This window comes from Schistocerca piceifrons, chromosome 4 (genome assembly GCF_021461385.2).
Source record: "Schistocerca piceifrons isolate TAMUIC-IGC-003096 chromosome 4, iqSchPice1.1, whole genome shotgun sequence".
NCBI lineage: Eukaryota > Metazoa > Arthropoda > Insecta > Orthoptera > Acrididae > Schistocerca > Schistocerca piceifrons.
Window position 1 is genome coordinate 428,912,422 of NC_060141.1, and position 17,514 is coordinate 428,929,935.

General features: G+C 40.9%; 1 protein-coding gene across 2 annotated transcripts in view; it reads left to right on the top strand.

Moving 5' to 3' along the window:
- Nucleotides 1-17,514, top strand: part of LOC124795028 (polyisoprenoid diphosphate/phosphate phosphohydrolase PLPP6) — a 59,608-nt gene that overhangs the window by 21,755 nt on the left and 20,339 nt on the right. Inside the window, exon 1 of one of the 2 annotated variants that reach the window (XM_047258800.1) lies at nt 6,711-6,882. The exons of the other annotated variant lie outside the window; for it this stretch is intronic. Within the exon in view, the coding sequence (XP_047114756.1) occupies nt 6,763-6,882 (120 nt within the window). The 5' untranslated portion in view covers nt 6,711-6,762. Of the gene's footprint in view, nt 1-6,710; nt 6,883-17,514 lie in introns of those variants that run through there. 2 annotated transcript variants of the gene reach the window in all.

Consider the following 17,514-nt stretch of genomic DNA (forward strand, 5'->3'; position numbering starts at 1 on the left):
CAAAGATACTGGTTGGGACTCGACAGAATGGCTGAAAGGAGTCGGCTAAGTTGCAATATGACAGGTAGGACGACCTGATATGTTTGGCAAATGTGTACTTTTACTAGATGGCAGAGCCAAGCAGTGGTTTGATGCAAATGAAGATAAGCTCAATAGCTGGGATAAATTGCAGGCCAAACTAAGGAATCATTTGGTATAATCAGCAGCAAGTCCATTTAGTGGAAGAATAATTGAAGAACAGGGCCCCACATCACGGATAAAGGACACAGTCCAACATTACAGAATGTTTTGGCCCTACATCCCACTGTGAGTACACATATGACAAAACATCTCACAGTTTATGAAAGGGGGTCACAGAAGACAGGTACCAAGCTATTCTGGTAATGGATGTCACAAACTGTGGTATTTGTGAAGTGCTGTCAGTGCATTGAGAGAATGGAATAGAAAATAGTGAGAAGAAAGAAGTATAGCCAACTCCTGAATGTGGCCTCTATGGCAGCTTTGGAAGATTAACACAACTTCTCCTCCCTCATACACCAGGTAGTAAAAGGAGATGCACAGCATTTTGTGGCATCCAGAACTGTTGGACCAGTATGCAAGAGCTAGTAACTATGAATGTTGATTCCATGTGTAGGAGGTAACAGAGAATGTTGAAGAGGAGTTGCGTTGTTCTTTAGCATCAATCTCTGTCACCAGTTGAAAACACTAGGAAGAATGGACTTGGCCAACTTGGACTTGTGCAGCAGCCGTTAAATGAGTCCTGCACCTGACCAATGCAGATACAACTAACTCCTCCACCAAGTTTAATATCCCGCAGAACAACACACAGTTGCAAGACAAAGGACAACACACCAGCATGTTTCCTCTGTGGATATTCAGAACACATTGTACATTACTGCAGAGAAAGAAAGGTGAGTTTTTGACAAGTACTATGCTGCCAGACATCAACTGTCACAACAGTTATATTCATGCCAGTCAACTTCAATAGGATTGTAGTCAACCTGTGACAAAGTCCACTGCCATACCGTGGACAAGATCACACTCCAACACACTGTAATTATTCCTCGTGGCCATGCAGAGGTACTAACTGCTCATTTAGCTGTCAAATTCAAGGAAGCTAAGTGAGGTGGGAGTGAAGCCACAATAGGTGAAAATCGTCCAAGATGTCAGGAAATCTCCTTGGTGTCATCGCTGTTGGCAACATATCTGGGTGTTAGTTACCTCAAGTGCTTCGTTTCGTGTATCTTCGCCATCTGAATGAGACTATGTTCAGTGATACAAATTGATTGTGCTGAAGGTCACAAATAGGAAATTTGTCCAGTTGACAGGAATATGTATTGCAAGAATAACTGTTAATAACATACAAAATTCTCTTCACATTTGTAATTTAGCAGAATTTAGTCATAAATGGGATTTCTCACAGGCATTACAAGCAGTCGTGGACTGTGCAAGGTCAGAGGTCCAAATTGGTGAAGTTATTCCAACAAGCACACATGACAATGATTGCTGTGGGCAGCTACACGGAACAGCCAAAGAAACTGGTGCACCTGCCTAATATCGTGTAGGGTCCCCACAAGCATGCAGAAGTGCCACAATACAACATGGCTTGGACTCGACTAATGTCTGAAATAGTGCTGGAGGGAACTGACACCATGAATCCTGCAGCACTGTCCATAAATCTGTAAGAGTAAAAGGGGGTGGAGATCTCTTCTGAACAGTATGTTGTAAGGCATCCCAAATATACTCAATAAAGTTGAGTCTGGGCAGTTTGGTAGCCAGCGGAAGTGTTTAAACTTGGAAGATCGTTGCTGGAGCCACTCTGTAGCATTTCTGGACATGTGGAGTGTCTCATTGTCCCACTGGAATTGCCCAAGTCCGTCAGAATGCACAATAGACATGGATTGATGCAGGTGATCAGACACTATGCTTACGTGTACGTCACCTGTAAGAGTCGTACTTTGACATATCAGGGGTCCCAAATCACTCCAACTGCACACTCCCTACACCATTACAGAGCCTCCACCAGCTTGAACAGTCCCCTGCTGATGTGCAGGGTCCACAGATTCATGAGGTTGTCTCCATACCTGTACATGTCAATCCCCTTGATACAATTTGAAACGAGACTCGTCCGACCAGGCAACATGTTTCCAGTCATCAACAGTCCAATGTTGGTGTTGATGGGCCCAGGCGAGGTGTAAAGCGTTTTGTTGCGCACTCATCAAGAGTATACAAGTGGTCCTTCAGCTCCAAAAGTACCTATTGATGATGTTTTGTTGAATGGTTCGCGTGTTGACACTTGTTGATGGCCCAGCATTGAAATCTGCAGCAATTTGTGGAAGGGTTGCACTTCTGTCATGTTGAACGATTCTCTTCAGTCATCATTGGTCTTGATCATGCAGGATCTTTTTCTAGCCACAGCAATGTTGGAGATTTGATGTTTTATGCGATTCCTGATAGTCACGATACACTTGTGAAATGGTTGTACGGGAAAATCCCCACTTCATCGCTACCTCGGATGCTACGTCCCATCGCTCCTGTGCCAACTTTAACACCACTTCAAACTCACTTAAATCTTGATAACCCACCATTGTAGCAGCAGCAACCAATGTAACAACTGCACCAGGCACTTGGCTTATATAGCCGTTGCCGATCGCAGTACCGTATTGTCTGTTTGCATGCCTGTATTTGAATACGCATGCGTATACCAGTTTCTTTGGCTGTCATCAACAAGAATAATTTTCCATCAGTCAAGATGCTCAGGTAAACCATGAAGCTTTTGTCAGCTGCAAAAAAAGTACTGAGGCTCACAAAAGAAATCTGCATGCCAGTACAGTCATGAGCTTTCAAGGTGGCCGAGTAGAACTTTGGTTCCCTAATAGACTTGAGCATCCACAACTCATCCCTAAAAGTAAGTGCATCAGGTCAGCCAGATCAGTCCAGGGAGGGCAGCTGAGAGCATTAACAGTGATGCTCTGCTGCCACTACAGACGACGCAGGGGACAAAGGTTCTATCAAACTAATAGGTTCTGACCTGACCAAGGAACAACTTCGTGAGTGGTAGCTGTTTTACGCTAATTTTAAAGTGTTTTCAGCTCTGAATTGTAGAGGCAACAGACCAAGTGGCCCATGCTAAATCACCATATCCACACTGGGGTTCATCCATCAATTATCTAGTACTGCTGTGGGGTATCACTGGCTGAATGACGGATAATCCAGGAGGAAGCAGGAAAAGTGCTGCAAGATCACATCATTGAACCCTCAGAGAGACCTGCATCCTCTCCTGAGTTCTTTGTGAAGAAGAGGAAGAAGGACTTTAGCGTTTCTGCATTCACTACCAATGACTGTACAAAATCACAAAAAAGTTTACCCATTGCTGCAAATTGATGACACCCTAGGCGAATTGAAAGGTGTAAAGTATTTCTCTGCTATGGATATGCAGACAGGCCGCAGGCAAATCAAGGTTGACAAGGCTGAAATGAAAAAGACTGAGTTCGACGTTATGCCATTTGGACTGTGTATCGATCCAACTGTCTTCAAACATATGGTCCTGCTTCAACACCTTAAACGGGTGATGTGTCTTTACTATCTGGATGACATTGACATTTTTTTAAGACATTTGAAGAACTTTGAAGTCACCTGATAACCATGTTGAAGTGTGTTCAGACTGCAGGCCTCTGCCTGAATCAGAAAGTGTCTTTCTGCTGTCCAAGAAATTAAGACCGTGGGGCATGGAGTGAATGGTGGATAGAGGCTATCCTGATTCAGAACAAATAAGATTAGATTTTCTGACTCCTCGGCACATTCGTGATAAAAGGTTTCTCAGAATGTGCTTGTACCACTGCGATTCGTAAAGGACTTTTGTACCAAGGCATGTCCCTTGCAAGAACAGCCACAGGGAGATGCCAAATTTTCCTGGAACAAGGTGCAATAAAGATCTCTCCTTATCCTTAAGGCGGCAGTAACGTCTTCTCAAGTCCTAGTATTGTATGATGATGCACACACAGAACTTCATACCAACACTAGCAGTTATGGTATAGATGTAGTTCTAGTACAAGTTCAGAAGATGCGCAAAAGCTGACAGCTTATGCTTCCAGAGTACTCTGTGAAATGACATGCACCGGCCGGAGTGGCCGTGCGGCTCTAGGCGCTACAGTCTGGAACCGGGCGACCACTACGGTCGTAGGTTCGAATCCTGCCTTGGGCATGGATGTGTGTGATGTCCTTAGGTTAGTTAGGTTTAATTAGTTCTAAGTTCTAGGCGACTGATGACCTCAGAAGTTACGTCGCATAGTGCTCAGAGCCATTTGAAATGACATGCTCTACAACCTGGGAGTGAGAGCATCACAGTTATTTGAGCCCTTGATAGTTTTCAGCCATATTTATTGGGCAAACTGTTCAGTTGTAATGAACCATCATTCTCTAAGCGACAAACTAGCCTGCAGGATCCCTAGAGTTGTCTGGTGAGGGGGGTGCACTGAGGCTTCAGGAGTACAATGTACAATGGTATACAGAAGGAAATGCAAGCACAAGTATGCCAACTGCCTTTCAAGGAATCCTCTGATGTCTTTCCACAATGTCCCAACACCTAGTCACCTGGAATTAGTGAAGACTCCAGCGGAATCAGACATCAGATCTTCTTCGACCCATTAGACTCTATGTAGCAATTGTAAGGAATATCAGCAATGGAAACACATGCTGTAATTACTTCAGAGCATCTGGTACTCATTCTGCCAGCAGTATCGCCATTCTACTGAACTGTAATTTACCTCATGGGAAGGTTCATGAAGTCGAGAAATGGGAATCGATGAATAGTTGTGTACACGTGTAATCTCCCCACGGAAAATTACCCTCTACCACGCAATAATTAATAATGATCAATCAAATCATCCACATTTATTTACGTTTGAAAAGTATCTGATCAGATTTTCTAGTAATATATGCGCCGACAACTCGTCGATGCCAAGGTATTTTTCTAGTACGTTTATTGTTTGGAACAACAGAGGTACAGAAATGTATGCTCCATGGTTATTATAGAGAGAGAGAGGAACAGCTTCGGAAGTATCGGTTGGAAGATTGTCGGATTGCTAAAGGAGATTTATTTACTCTTCTTCGCGCTAAAGCGAGCTAGGAAAGTTTGTGCCGCTAGCGTGATCGATAAAGAGAAAGAAAAACCTGTAAAAGAAAATTACATGAGACTTGGAACCAACAGAAAACGGAACATGTACGGAAATGGATTCAATATACAATTTTCCTCAGAAATAAGGTTTGTGACCATTTTATTCTAGAGTGAATGATGAATGAGTTCTCTGTCTGAATCACTGATGATTATCTGGGCCCTGTAATTAATTGGGAAGTTTCAGCTGTGACGAAGAGAGCCTGCAATCCCTGAGTTTTTATAAATCGTCCAAAAAGGCTTCGTCCACATCTGAAATTTTAGATCTGTCGTAAACTGAACGAATTGTTCAAACGATCTATTTTCCCAACTGAATGCAGCGCTTAATAATAATAACAAATGTAAAGATCTTTTCCAGCAAGCCAGCCGCTGAACATTAAGACGAAGGGCTCCACCAGAGATTCTACTAGGCTGATTTCACGTAATTAATATATTTAAACTGTACACAGATAAAGGACAGAGAGAGAGAGAGAGAGAGAGAGAGAGAGAGAGAGAGAGAGAGAGAGAGAGAGAGAGAGAATGGAATTCGAGAAATTACTCAGAATCTTCCATTAGCATAATTGTTTGTCTGTCTTTTCACGGATCAGCCTAACTAGAAAACACGAAGCCCTGACTTTATTGTACCGATTTCTGTGTGAAAGGGAAAGAGCGATAAAGGCGACAGATACACTTCTGTACAGACAAAACATTACACCAAGTTAGCGGCAAGCTGCATTCACATAGACTTTCATCATTTACAGAGTAGAATTCATTATACACGGACTACCTCATAAGCTACATTGTCACCACAGCTGTGCCGACTGACAAGCTGCATAAATTGCTAAGTTTTTGTAAAAGTTATTATTTTGCAGTGTGGAGCACACCATGTGATCTGTGATCATGGAAAAATTTTCCAGTCGAGACAAGTATCGGAGGAAATTTCCACAGTATGACAACTGCCTACCACCCACAGATGAATGACCTCACAGATTACTTAACAAGATGTTAGATGATATGCTCATGATATACGTTGATGTTGAAGAGAGAGATTGGGATAAAATGCGGCCGGTTGTGATATTTGTGTATAACACAGTGAACCATGACACAACAGGCTTCGTACCATTCTTTCCACTCCACGGTCACCAGGCAAAAATGACAATGGATACAATGTTCCCATTTCAACCAGATGGCACTCGGGATGACTACATGAAACATCTCTTATCAGAATGAAAGAAACAAGACAGCTGCTCACGTACAGACGCTGGATGCTCAGGAGGAGGAACAAGAGCGCTATAATGCCATGCACCAGCCAGTTAGATACAACCTGGGAAACTTGGTAAGGATTTGTACACCTGTGTGGATGGTGTTCTCGGAAACATTACTGGAGCATTACTTTGGTTCATATCCTATTGTTCATCACTTGTTGTATGTCATATACGAAGTCAAGGACTGTGAAACTTCATCAAGAAGAGAAAAGTGCAGAGATGTTATCCATGTCCTCGCTGTGAAGCCTCGCTACAGTCCTGAAGTATAAATTGACAAGAGCTTCTTGTTCTAGGAAAAAGACACACGTGAGAGTCACTGAACTTTGACAAAAGGGTTTACCTCCAATGCTCATCATAGTGAAGGGAAGACGACAACATGACCATAGAGAGGACCATCTCTTGTCAGATCCACTTCAAACTCCTGAAACAGCAGGTTGCTGTTGCTACAGAAGAGGGAGCAATGCCGTGAGTTGTGGTGCATGCAGTGTGGCATGGTGGTTAACATTCTTGGCTGGCAGGCTGCAAATTGCAGGTTGCCAGTTCAAGTCTGACCACCAGAAATTGTTGTTTCGTATTTATCATTTCTGGAAGGTTCTCGAAATGTCGTATGTTTGTATTTTTTGTATATTCTGAAGTTTTCTGTGCTTGTGTAACTAGCAGCACTATCTGGCCAGGTGTTCATTTCTGTTCTGGTTTTACATTGGTGTTTATTATAAACTTGCTTTCAGTGCTACCAAGCAACACCCCCTTATACAGTGCTGTAGATTAAGATCCCAGATATTTCCCAGTAAGATCCTGTTTGTAAGAAATTGATGAAAAAAAGTTCAGGAATTTTGCACAACACTACGGCTTTTTGAAAAGAGTGTGTTAACTAGGTACATAGCATAATGGTTAAGGTACTTGCAAAAGGTTGTGGTTTCAAATATCATCAGGTGCTTTGAAATTTTTCATTTTCATAACTTTATCAGAATGACTTTGATTATTACTTTTTTCAATTAATTGACGTAAATGTATTTTTCACATCATTTTAAACATTGTGTTAACTTTTCCAAGTGTTCTTTTCTATTTCGTCCTACCGTTCTTTTTCCACTTGTGCATGTGAATTATTTTTGTGCCTCATTTATTTAAATGTTTGAAAATGCCAATCTGTTGGTTAAAAAAAGACAAAAAAATTATTTATATTGACTGTGCACTAGTGTCAAAAACGTATTTTTCGTTAAAAGATGTAGTTTTAAAACATAAATTCTTATTGTAGGGTTCAAATTAATGATATTAATATAATAGAGGGAAACATTCCACATGGGAAAAATTTATCAAAAAACAAAGATGATGTGAAAGATGATGCAAAAGCGCTGGCAGGTCGAAAGATACACAAACATACACACAAAATTCAAGCTTTCGCAACAAACTGTTGCCTCATCAGGAAAGAGGGAAGGAGAGGGAAAGACGATAGGGTGTGGGTTTTAAGGGAGAGGGTAAGGAGTCATTCCAATCCCGGGAGCGGAAAGACTTACCTTAGGGGGGAAAAAGGACGGGTATACACACACACACACACACACACACACACACACACACACACACACACACATGTCCATCCACACATATACAGACACAAGTAGACATATTTAAAGACAAAGAGTTTGGGCAGAGATGTCAGTTGAGGTGGAAGTGCAGAGGCAAAGATGTTGTTGAGTGACAGGTGAGGTATGAGTGGCGGTAACTTGAAATTAGCGGAGATTAAGGCCTGGTGGGTAACGGGAAGAGAGGATGTATTGAAGAGCAAGTTCCCATCTCCGGAGTTCAGATAGGTTGGTGTTGGTGGGAAGTATCCAGATAACCCGGACGGTGTAACACTGTGCCAAGATGTGCTGGCCGTGCACCAAGGCATGTTTAGCCACAGGGTGATCCTCATTACCAACAAACACTGTCTGCCTGTGTCCATTCATGTGAATGGACAGTTTGTTGCTGGTCATTCCCACATAGAATGCGTCACAGTGTAGGCAGGGCAGTTGGTAAATCACGTGGGTGCTTTCACACGTGGCTCTGCCTTTGATCGTGTACACCTTCCGGGTTACAGGACTGGAGTAGGTGGTGGTGGGAGGGTGCATGGGACAGGTTTTACACTGGGGGCGGTTACAAGGATATGAGCCAGAGGGTAGGGAAGGTGGTTTGGGGATTTCATAGGGATGAACTAACAGGTTACGAAGGTTAGGTGGACGGCGGAAAGACACTCTTGGTGGAGTGGGGAGGATTTCATGAAGGATGGATCTCATTTCAGGGCAGGCCATGTGTTAAAGCACCCACGTGATTTACCAACTGACCTGCCTACACTGTGATGCATTCTATGTGGGAATGACCAGCAACAAACTGTCCTTTCGCATGAATGGACACAGGCAGACAGTGTTTGTTGGTAATGAGGATCACCCTGTGGCTAAATTTGGCATAGTGTTACACCGTCCGGGTTATCTGGATACTTCCCACCAACACCAACCTATCTGAACTCCGGAGATGGGAACTTGCTCTTCAATATATCCTCTCTTCCCGTTACCCACCAGGCCTCAATCTCCGCTAATTTCAAGTTACCGCCACTCATACCTCACCTGTCACTCAACAACATCTTTGCCTCTGCACTTCCGCCTCGACTGACATCTCTGCCCAAACTCTTTGTCTTCAAATATGTCTACTTGTGTCTGTATACGTTTGGATGGATATGTGTGTGTGTGTGCACGAGTGTATACCTGTCCTTTTTTCCCCCTAAGGTAAGTCTTTCCGCTCCCGGGATTGGAATGACACCTTATCCTCTCCCTTAAAACCCACATCCTTTCGTTTTTCCCTCTCCTTCCCTCTTTCCTGATGAGGCAACAGTTTGTTGCGAAGCTTGAATTTTGTGTGTATGTTTGTGTTTGTTTGTGTGTCTTTCAACCTGCCAGCGCTTTCGTTTGGTAAGTCACATCATCTTTGTTTTTTGATAAATTCTTATTGTAGTATGGACAAAATAATACAGATGAAGATTTAAATGACAGAAGAGGAGATAGAAAAAAAATTCAAGCAAAATGAGAAGAGAAATAATAAATGCAATAACATAGATGAAAATATGGGATGATAAAACAGAAGAAATTAAATCAAAGTTAACACATAAAAATAGATAAAATCACATATACAAGTATTCCAAGTGGAGAAAGAATGATTGGAGAAAGAATGAGAGCAATTGAAAAAGTTGTCAAGTGATTAAAATGATGTGACAGAGGAATAGAAATTTAAGAAATTATATTTAAACCAATCAGGTAAATAAAAACAATGATCAAAGCACTTTCATTAAAGATTTAAAAATAAAAAGTTTCAAAATGTGTAACAAGATTCAAATCTGCAACCTTTTGCTTGTAAGGACTGCACCTTAACCGCTACACCACATATCCAGTCTGTATAACATTTCTTTTTTAAAGCTGTAGAGGGCCATGGGAAATTCCTTCCTTTTTTTAATTACTCATAAAAGAGGGCCCAACAAGGGGTGAATGGCTGTGTGAATGGCTACAGGTGAGATACCTGGGACCTTAGCATACATCACCATATAGATGGTTCCCAAGAGTTGATCCCACCACTTGGGACTTCTCCTTGTAAGTGTTTAATTCATTGACGGCTCTGCTTTGGAATTTGGCCGTGATTTTAGTTGAAATATGACAATACATTTAGAAACACTACCTGTCTTCTCTTTGCTGGAGTGCTTCCTTGTAAGTAGAATTGCCGAATTGCCTTACCTGTCCTTACCAGTTCAGTTTCATATGTTCAGAATATCGTGTATATTGCACACACTTACCTGTTACTAAATGTCAGCTGCCACTATTTTCAGTAATTTGTTCATATTCTTCCTTGAATTGTATGGAACAAAAATACTATGAAATGGTTGAGTCCTCATTAGTTATTCCCTTCAACACTTACAAGAATGATACTGACATAGCTCGTACATAGTTTTTATTACAATCATATAGCTGCCCCTTTAAATACAATATTTCCAGAGATTGCAACTACATATTTTCATACAGTGGTGTTTTTATATATTGGCTATATCATTTCAGGTTTCACTAATAAGTACCATCAAGTATGTAACCGCATTTTTAAAATACTATCTATCAATTTGAGGTTGCATGTTTTAGTGAATGCTGCCTTTCTAGATGAGCTAGATTAATTGTAAAACTGTGTATTGATAATAGTTTTCTGCACACAATCCTGGGCATTATTTTAGGCTCGTGAATTATTCTTAAGAGAGAAAGGTTAACCAAACACATACATGTTCTTGAAAGGAATTATTATAAAAATACATACACACATGTGCATTATAACAAAATCTTAAGAAGTGAAATATTACCTGCCGGCCACTGTGGCCAAGCGGTTCTAGGTGCTTCAGTCCAGAACCATGGGGCTGCTACGATCGCAGGTTCAAATCCTGCCTTGGGCATGGATGTGTGTGATGTGCTTAGGTTACTTAGGTTTAAGTAGTTCTAAGCCTAGGGGACTGATGACCTCAGATGTTAAGTCTCATAGTGCTCAGAGCCATTTGAACCATTTGAAATATTATCTGTTTACCCCTACAATAAGGCCTGCTCTACATCCTACTCAAATGTTATTTGTTGTCATTACCATTAGCAAGGAAAGGGCTGTAGAGACCTATGTTAGTAGTAGTTCTGCATATAGCAAAAGTTGAACAATGTTTAAAAAAGATCATTTCAGTGTGTTTTAACAAATAAACTCTGACAGTGTATATCAGTAATTTCATTTTCCATTGAAAAATATTTTAGGGCATATTTGGACATGCCAGTTTCCACCATTCACTTATCAGGTAACAGATCAAGAATAACATCAAAAAATCTGATTTGATTTTCACATGCGACAAATTAATTGCTTGAGACACACTGATTCAAATGAATTTTTATCAACTTTCATTCGGAATGTGCATGTAATAGAAATGTAAAATGTTGTCACCTTGTAAAGATAATGATAATCAAAAAACTCTGTAATTTGGAGCCCCTCGCCCCCCATCCCCCCCCCCCCTTTTCCTCTTAGGGAAATAAGTCCAATGTACTCGAACAGTCCACAGGTGTACTGCCAGTCCATAGTGTCCAATGGGCACAATATTTTGGCAATCAAACATGATGCCATCGTCAGGTGTGCAGATGAACTGAGCTCCTGAGGGCGGGCGGCCATCTTAAATCCCCTCTGGAGTAGGGACTTAATTTTGCTCCCACACCTAGGTGCACGCTGGTAGCAGACATTATCAGTGCAGTTGAAAAGGTTGCTGCATGACTACCACCTGAAGCAGCTGAAGAAGTATGCCAGGAAACCTGCCGTGCTCTGACGAGAACTAAACCAGTCAAGTCGAATGTTACCAGCAGAGAGGCCAGCCATTTGAGCCCTGAGATTGTTGTCTTACCAGCTGACAAAGGCAATGCTACAGTTGTTAGTTCCCATAAGGACTACACTGAGAAGATGTAGAGCATGCTAAATGACGAATCTTACAGGAAGATCAACTCTGACCCCACAAAGAGGGTGGAGAACAAGACTAGGGCTCTTCTCAAAGACACGGATTTACCAGAGGGTGTTGCCAAGAAATTGATACCTCAAGGACCTGTACCGCCAAGACTTTATGGACTCCCTAAAGTCCACAAAAAAGGGGTACTGTTACGCCCAATTGTCAGCAACATTAGGGCACCTCCATATTTGCTGGCCAAATACCTGGCAGAATTACTAAGACCTTATGTGGATAAATGCCCTCATCACGTTTGTAATTCTGTGGATTTCGTAAAATGTCTGGACAACTTCAAGCTGAAAGACTCTGATATTCTGGTGAGTTTTGACATTGTTTCATTATTCGCCAGGGTGTCTCTTCAAGAGTCAGTTGAGCTTATTGCTCAGGAATTGAAGAGAAGACGACTGACCTTTTCCGGAACGTTCCGACCTCCACATATTTTCTCTTAAATGGGGAATACTATAAACAAACAGAAGGAGTCGCAATGGGGCGCCCACTCTCGCCTGTGGTCGCGAATTTCTATATGGAGTTTCTTCGAGGAAGAAGCTTTGGCGTCATCCAAATGGAAACATACTTGTTTTCTCTATTATGTGGATGACACATTCGTGATCTGGCCCCATGGAAGGGACAAGCTCTTAGACTTCCTTGCACATTGAACTCCATACATCCGAACACCAAATTCACGATGGAGACCGAAGCAGAAGGAAAATTACCATTCCTGGACGTCATGGTCAAAAGAAGAGTGGATGGCACCATGGACCATGGGGTATACAGGAAGAAAATGCACACTGACCTGTATTTGCATGCGGATAGCTGCCACCACCCTTTGCAGAGGAATGGGGTGCTAAAAACACTGGTGCATAGGGCGCACACCATCTCTGACACAGAGTGTCTGCCCCATGAGGTGGAACACCTCAAAACTGTATTCAGCCAAAACTCAGAATGGCAGATCAGACGCACTCTCTGCCCCACCTTTACAGTACAGTGTGTGGAGATGGAAGAAGTCAAGGATGAAGAGAGAGCCACTGCCTATATACCATATACTGGTGCACTATTGGGGAAAATAGGGCGAATATTCAGGAAACACCAAATATGAACTGTCTTTTGCCCGCCCAATAAAACACAAGCATTATTAGGAAGTGTCAGACGATGTCTGTTTTCAGAAGGCCAGCATATACCAGATCCGTGTCAGTGTGGGAAGACTTATATTGGACAAACAGTGCGCACCATCGAAGATCGTTGCCGAGAACACCAGAGGCACACTCAACTTAGATACCCCAACAAGTCAGCGGTCACAGAACACTGTTCATCCAAAAATCACGAAATGGACTACCAACATAAAAGACACCGACGCCAGTTTCTCAGCGACCGCCGAGGCGCAGCCATGGGCGCGGACCACGAAGAGAACGCCTCACAGGGGGAGGGGATTTAAGATGGCCGCCTGCCCTCAGGAGCTCAGTTTGTCAGCGCACCTGATGATGGCGACATGCCTGATTGCCGAAATATTGTGCCAGTTGGACACTATGGACCAGCAGTACACCTGAGGACTGTTCAAGCAAGAAATTGAAAAATGCTCACTATTTTTTATTTATTTAAATTTGGCATATTTCGTGACAGTACCTTTTCCATGAAATGCTTACAAGGCGATATTTGTCTTGGCTTCAGTTGTCTAGTGAAAGTATGATTCCACAATGCAGCTTCGTCGGCTGCAGAAATGATCTGGTTCAATGTGTTTGCCTCATTTTTGGTGCTTCAAATACCATTTCTTCGAATGTGGTTTCTTCTTAAAGTTTATATAAAAAAAGTGGTAACATAATTCGTTTTTTTCTGTTCACTTCCAAATTATTATGACGGCGACCTGCACATTGTTCTGCCGTCAACACACACACCACGAGTTCACTGCCGACTGAGTACAGTCAAAGACCACTCCAGCGTCAAAGACATTTTACACAACACACGATCTTCCACTTGTAATCAGTCTCTTTGATATTCTTCGTCACATTTACTAATAGTAATCAATATGCTTTCGCTCTCAAAAATACAAGTAAACTAGCGTATAATAAGACAAATTACAATAAAAAAATTCTGACAAAAATATAAGAAAACATTTACAACTTGATATCAACAAATCCAGCAGAAAACAACACATCTCCCAGATCCATTACAACTGCTCCCCAGGGCTTTTGTTGTTATGAACATAAAAAACAAAATCCCGACCACACTCAGTATGTTGTTGTTGTTGTGGTCTTCAGTCCTGAGACTGGTTTGATGCAGCTCTCCATGCTACTCTATCCTGTGCAAGCTTTTTCATCTCCCAGTATCTACTGCAACCTACATCCTTCTGAATCTGCTTAGTGTATTCATCTCTTGGTCTTCCTCTACGATTTTTACCCTCCACGCTGCCCTCCAATACTAAATTGGTGATCCCTTGATGCCTCAGAACATGTCCTACCAACCGATCCCTTCTTCTGGTCAAGTTGTGCCACAAACTTCTCTTCTCCCCAATCCTATTCAATACTTCCTCATTAGTTATGTGATCTACCCATCTAATCTTCAGCATTCTTCTGTAGCACCACATTTCGAAAGCTTCTATTCTCTTCTTGTCCAAACTATTTATCGTCCATGTTTCACTTCCATACATGGCTACACTCCATACGAATACTTTCAGAAATGACTTCCTGACACTTAAATCAATACTGGATGTTAACAAATTTCTCTTCTTCAGAAACGCTTTCCTTGCCATTGCCAGCCTACATTTTATATCCTCTCTACTTCGACCATCATCAGTTATTTTGCTCCCCAAATAGCAAAACTCCTTTACTACTTTAAGTGCCTCATTTCCTAATCTAATTCCCTCAGCATCACCCGACTTCATTAGACTACATTCCATTATCCTTGTTTTGCTTTTGTTGATGTTCATCTTATATCCTCCTTTCAACACACTGTCCATTCCATTCAACTGCTCTTGCAAGTCCTTTGTTGTCTCTGACAGAATTACAATGTCATCGGCGAACCTCAAAGTTTTTATTTCTTCTCCATGAATTTTAATACCTACTCCGAATTTTTCTTTTGTTTCCTTTACTGCTTGCTCAATATACAGATTGAACAACATCGGGGAGAGGCTACAACCCTGTCTTAGTCCCTTCCCAACCACTGCTTCCTTTTCATGTCCCTCGACTCTTATAACTGCCATCTGGTTTCTGTACAAATTGTAAATAGCCTTTCGCTCCCTGTATTTTACCCCTGCCACCTTTAGAATGTGAAAGAGAGTATTCCAGTCAACATTGTCAAAAGCTTTTTCTAAGTCTACAAATGCTAGAAACGTAGGTTTGCCTTTCCTTAATCTTTCTTCTAAGATAAGTCGTAGGGTCAGTATTGCCTCACGTGTTCCAGTGTTTCTACGGAATCCAAACTGATCTTCCCCGAGGTTGGCTTCTACTAGTTTTTCCATTCGTCTGTAAAGAATTCGTGTTAGTATTTTGCAGCTGTGACTTATTAAGCTGATAGTTCGGTAATTTTCACATCTGTCAACTCCTGCTTTCTTTGGGATTGGAATTATTATATTCTTCTTGAAGTCTGAGGGTATTTCGCCTGTTTCATACATCTTGCTCACCAGATGGTAGAGTTTTGTCAGGACTGGCTCTCCCACGGCCGTCAGTAGTTCCAATGGAATATTGTCTACTCCGGGGGCCTTGTTTCGACTCAGGTCTTTCAGTGCTCTGTCAAACTCTTCACGCAGTATCATATCTCCCATTTCATCTTCATCTACATCCTCTTCCATTTCCATAATATTGTCCTCAAGTACATCGCCCTTGTATAAACCCTCTATATACTCCTTCCACCTTTCTGCTTTCCCTTCTTTGCTTAGAACTGGGTTTCCATCTGAGCTCTTGATATTCATACAAGTTGTTCTCTTATCTCCAAAGGTCTCTTTAATTTTCCTGTAGGCGGTATCTATCTTACCCCTAGTGAGATAGGCCTCTACATCCTTACATTTGTCCTCTAGCCATCCCTGTTTAGCCATTTTGCACTTCCTGTCGATCTCATTTTTGAGACGTTTGTATTCCTTTTTGCCTGTTTCACTTACTGCATTTTTATATTTTCTCCTTTCATCAATTAAATTCAATATTTCTTCTGTTACCCAAGGATTTCTACTAGCCCTCGTCTTTTTACCTACTTGATCCTCTGCTGCCTTCACTACTTCATCCCTCAAAGCTACCCATTCTTCTTCTACTGTATTTATTTCCCCCATTCCTGTCAATTGCTCCCTTATGCTCTCCCTGAATCTCTGTACAACCTCTGGTTCTTTTAGTTTATCCAGGTCCCATCTCCTTAAATTCCCACCTTTTTGCAGTTTCTTCAGTTTTAATCTACAGGTCATAACCAATAGATTGTGGTCAGAGTCCACATCTGCCCCTGGAAATGTCTTACAATTTAAAACCTGGTTCCTAAATCTTTGTCTTACCATTACGTAATGGATCTGTATTACACAATTAGTACATTAATGATGCAGTCTGATAACCTCTTCCAAATTTGGACTCTTTGAATCTGTGGACTTGTTACTGGCTGTTGTTGCAATGATACTTCCCCATCAATCTCATACACAAAAATTCAAGTGAAGAAATTATTTAACATGACAAATATACATGGTATAAAACATACATAAAAAATATTCTAACATACAGCATACAGATTGAAAATAATAGTAAGGTAAAACTCATTTCCTAGAATAAGATTAAATTTTTTTTTCCATATTAATGTTAATTTCATTATGCTTACATATTGTACAGTAAAAATGATACTGGACATATATAGTGTAGTTTTTTTTCTATATATTATATTTTTTTACTTCTGATTTTTTTTAAATTTTATATTTTTTTTACTCATGGGTTTTTTGCATTTTTTTCCTTATGATTTATTTTTAGTACAGCTAAAGATACATCAGTATTATCTAAATGTTTTGCAATTATTTATGTACACTTGCCTCTCTACTACAATATTACTACAAGTTACATTCTTGTGAAGAGTACTTTCGCTCCCCACAACATTAGTATAAAGAATAATTAATTGCTCATATATCATGAGGCTTTATCTAAAATTGGTTTTGAAACTTATACCTTTGCATGCATGTCCTCACATGCATGCCTTCACCCACAGGGAAGACTTAGCTTCCAAAAATTAGAAAAAATTCATAAATGTTCACTAGGGAGACTTTTTTTTTGTAAAAAGGTAGAAATAAATCTTTCTCTCATTCTTTGTTACAATAGTGTTTTTTCATCAGTTTCAATTAACATGTGACTTCAAATTATTAATTTATACATGCGAATATACATACTTGGTTGTACAGGTAGTTCTGTTCTAACAAGCATATTCCAGTGGAGGAGTTTTGTTTTAGATGATAATAGGTTATTTAAATTTTCAAATTATGATTTCTGATTATATAGTTTCAAAGAGAACATTCCTGAGACCAAATAATTTCTTTGACTTAGGGTACACCAAACGATAAGCATTAGGGTGTAGATTTTCTATGACTTCAAAAGGCCCAATATAGATATCAAAGAATTTTTTAATTTCTG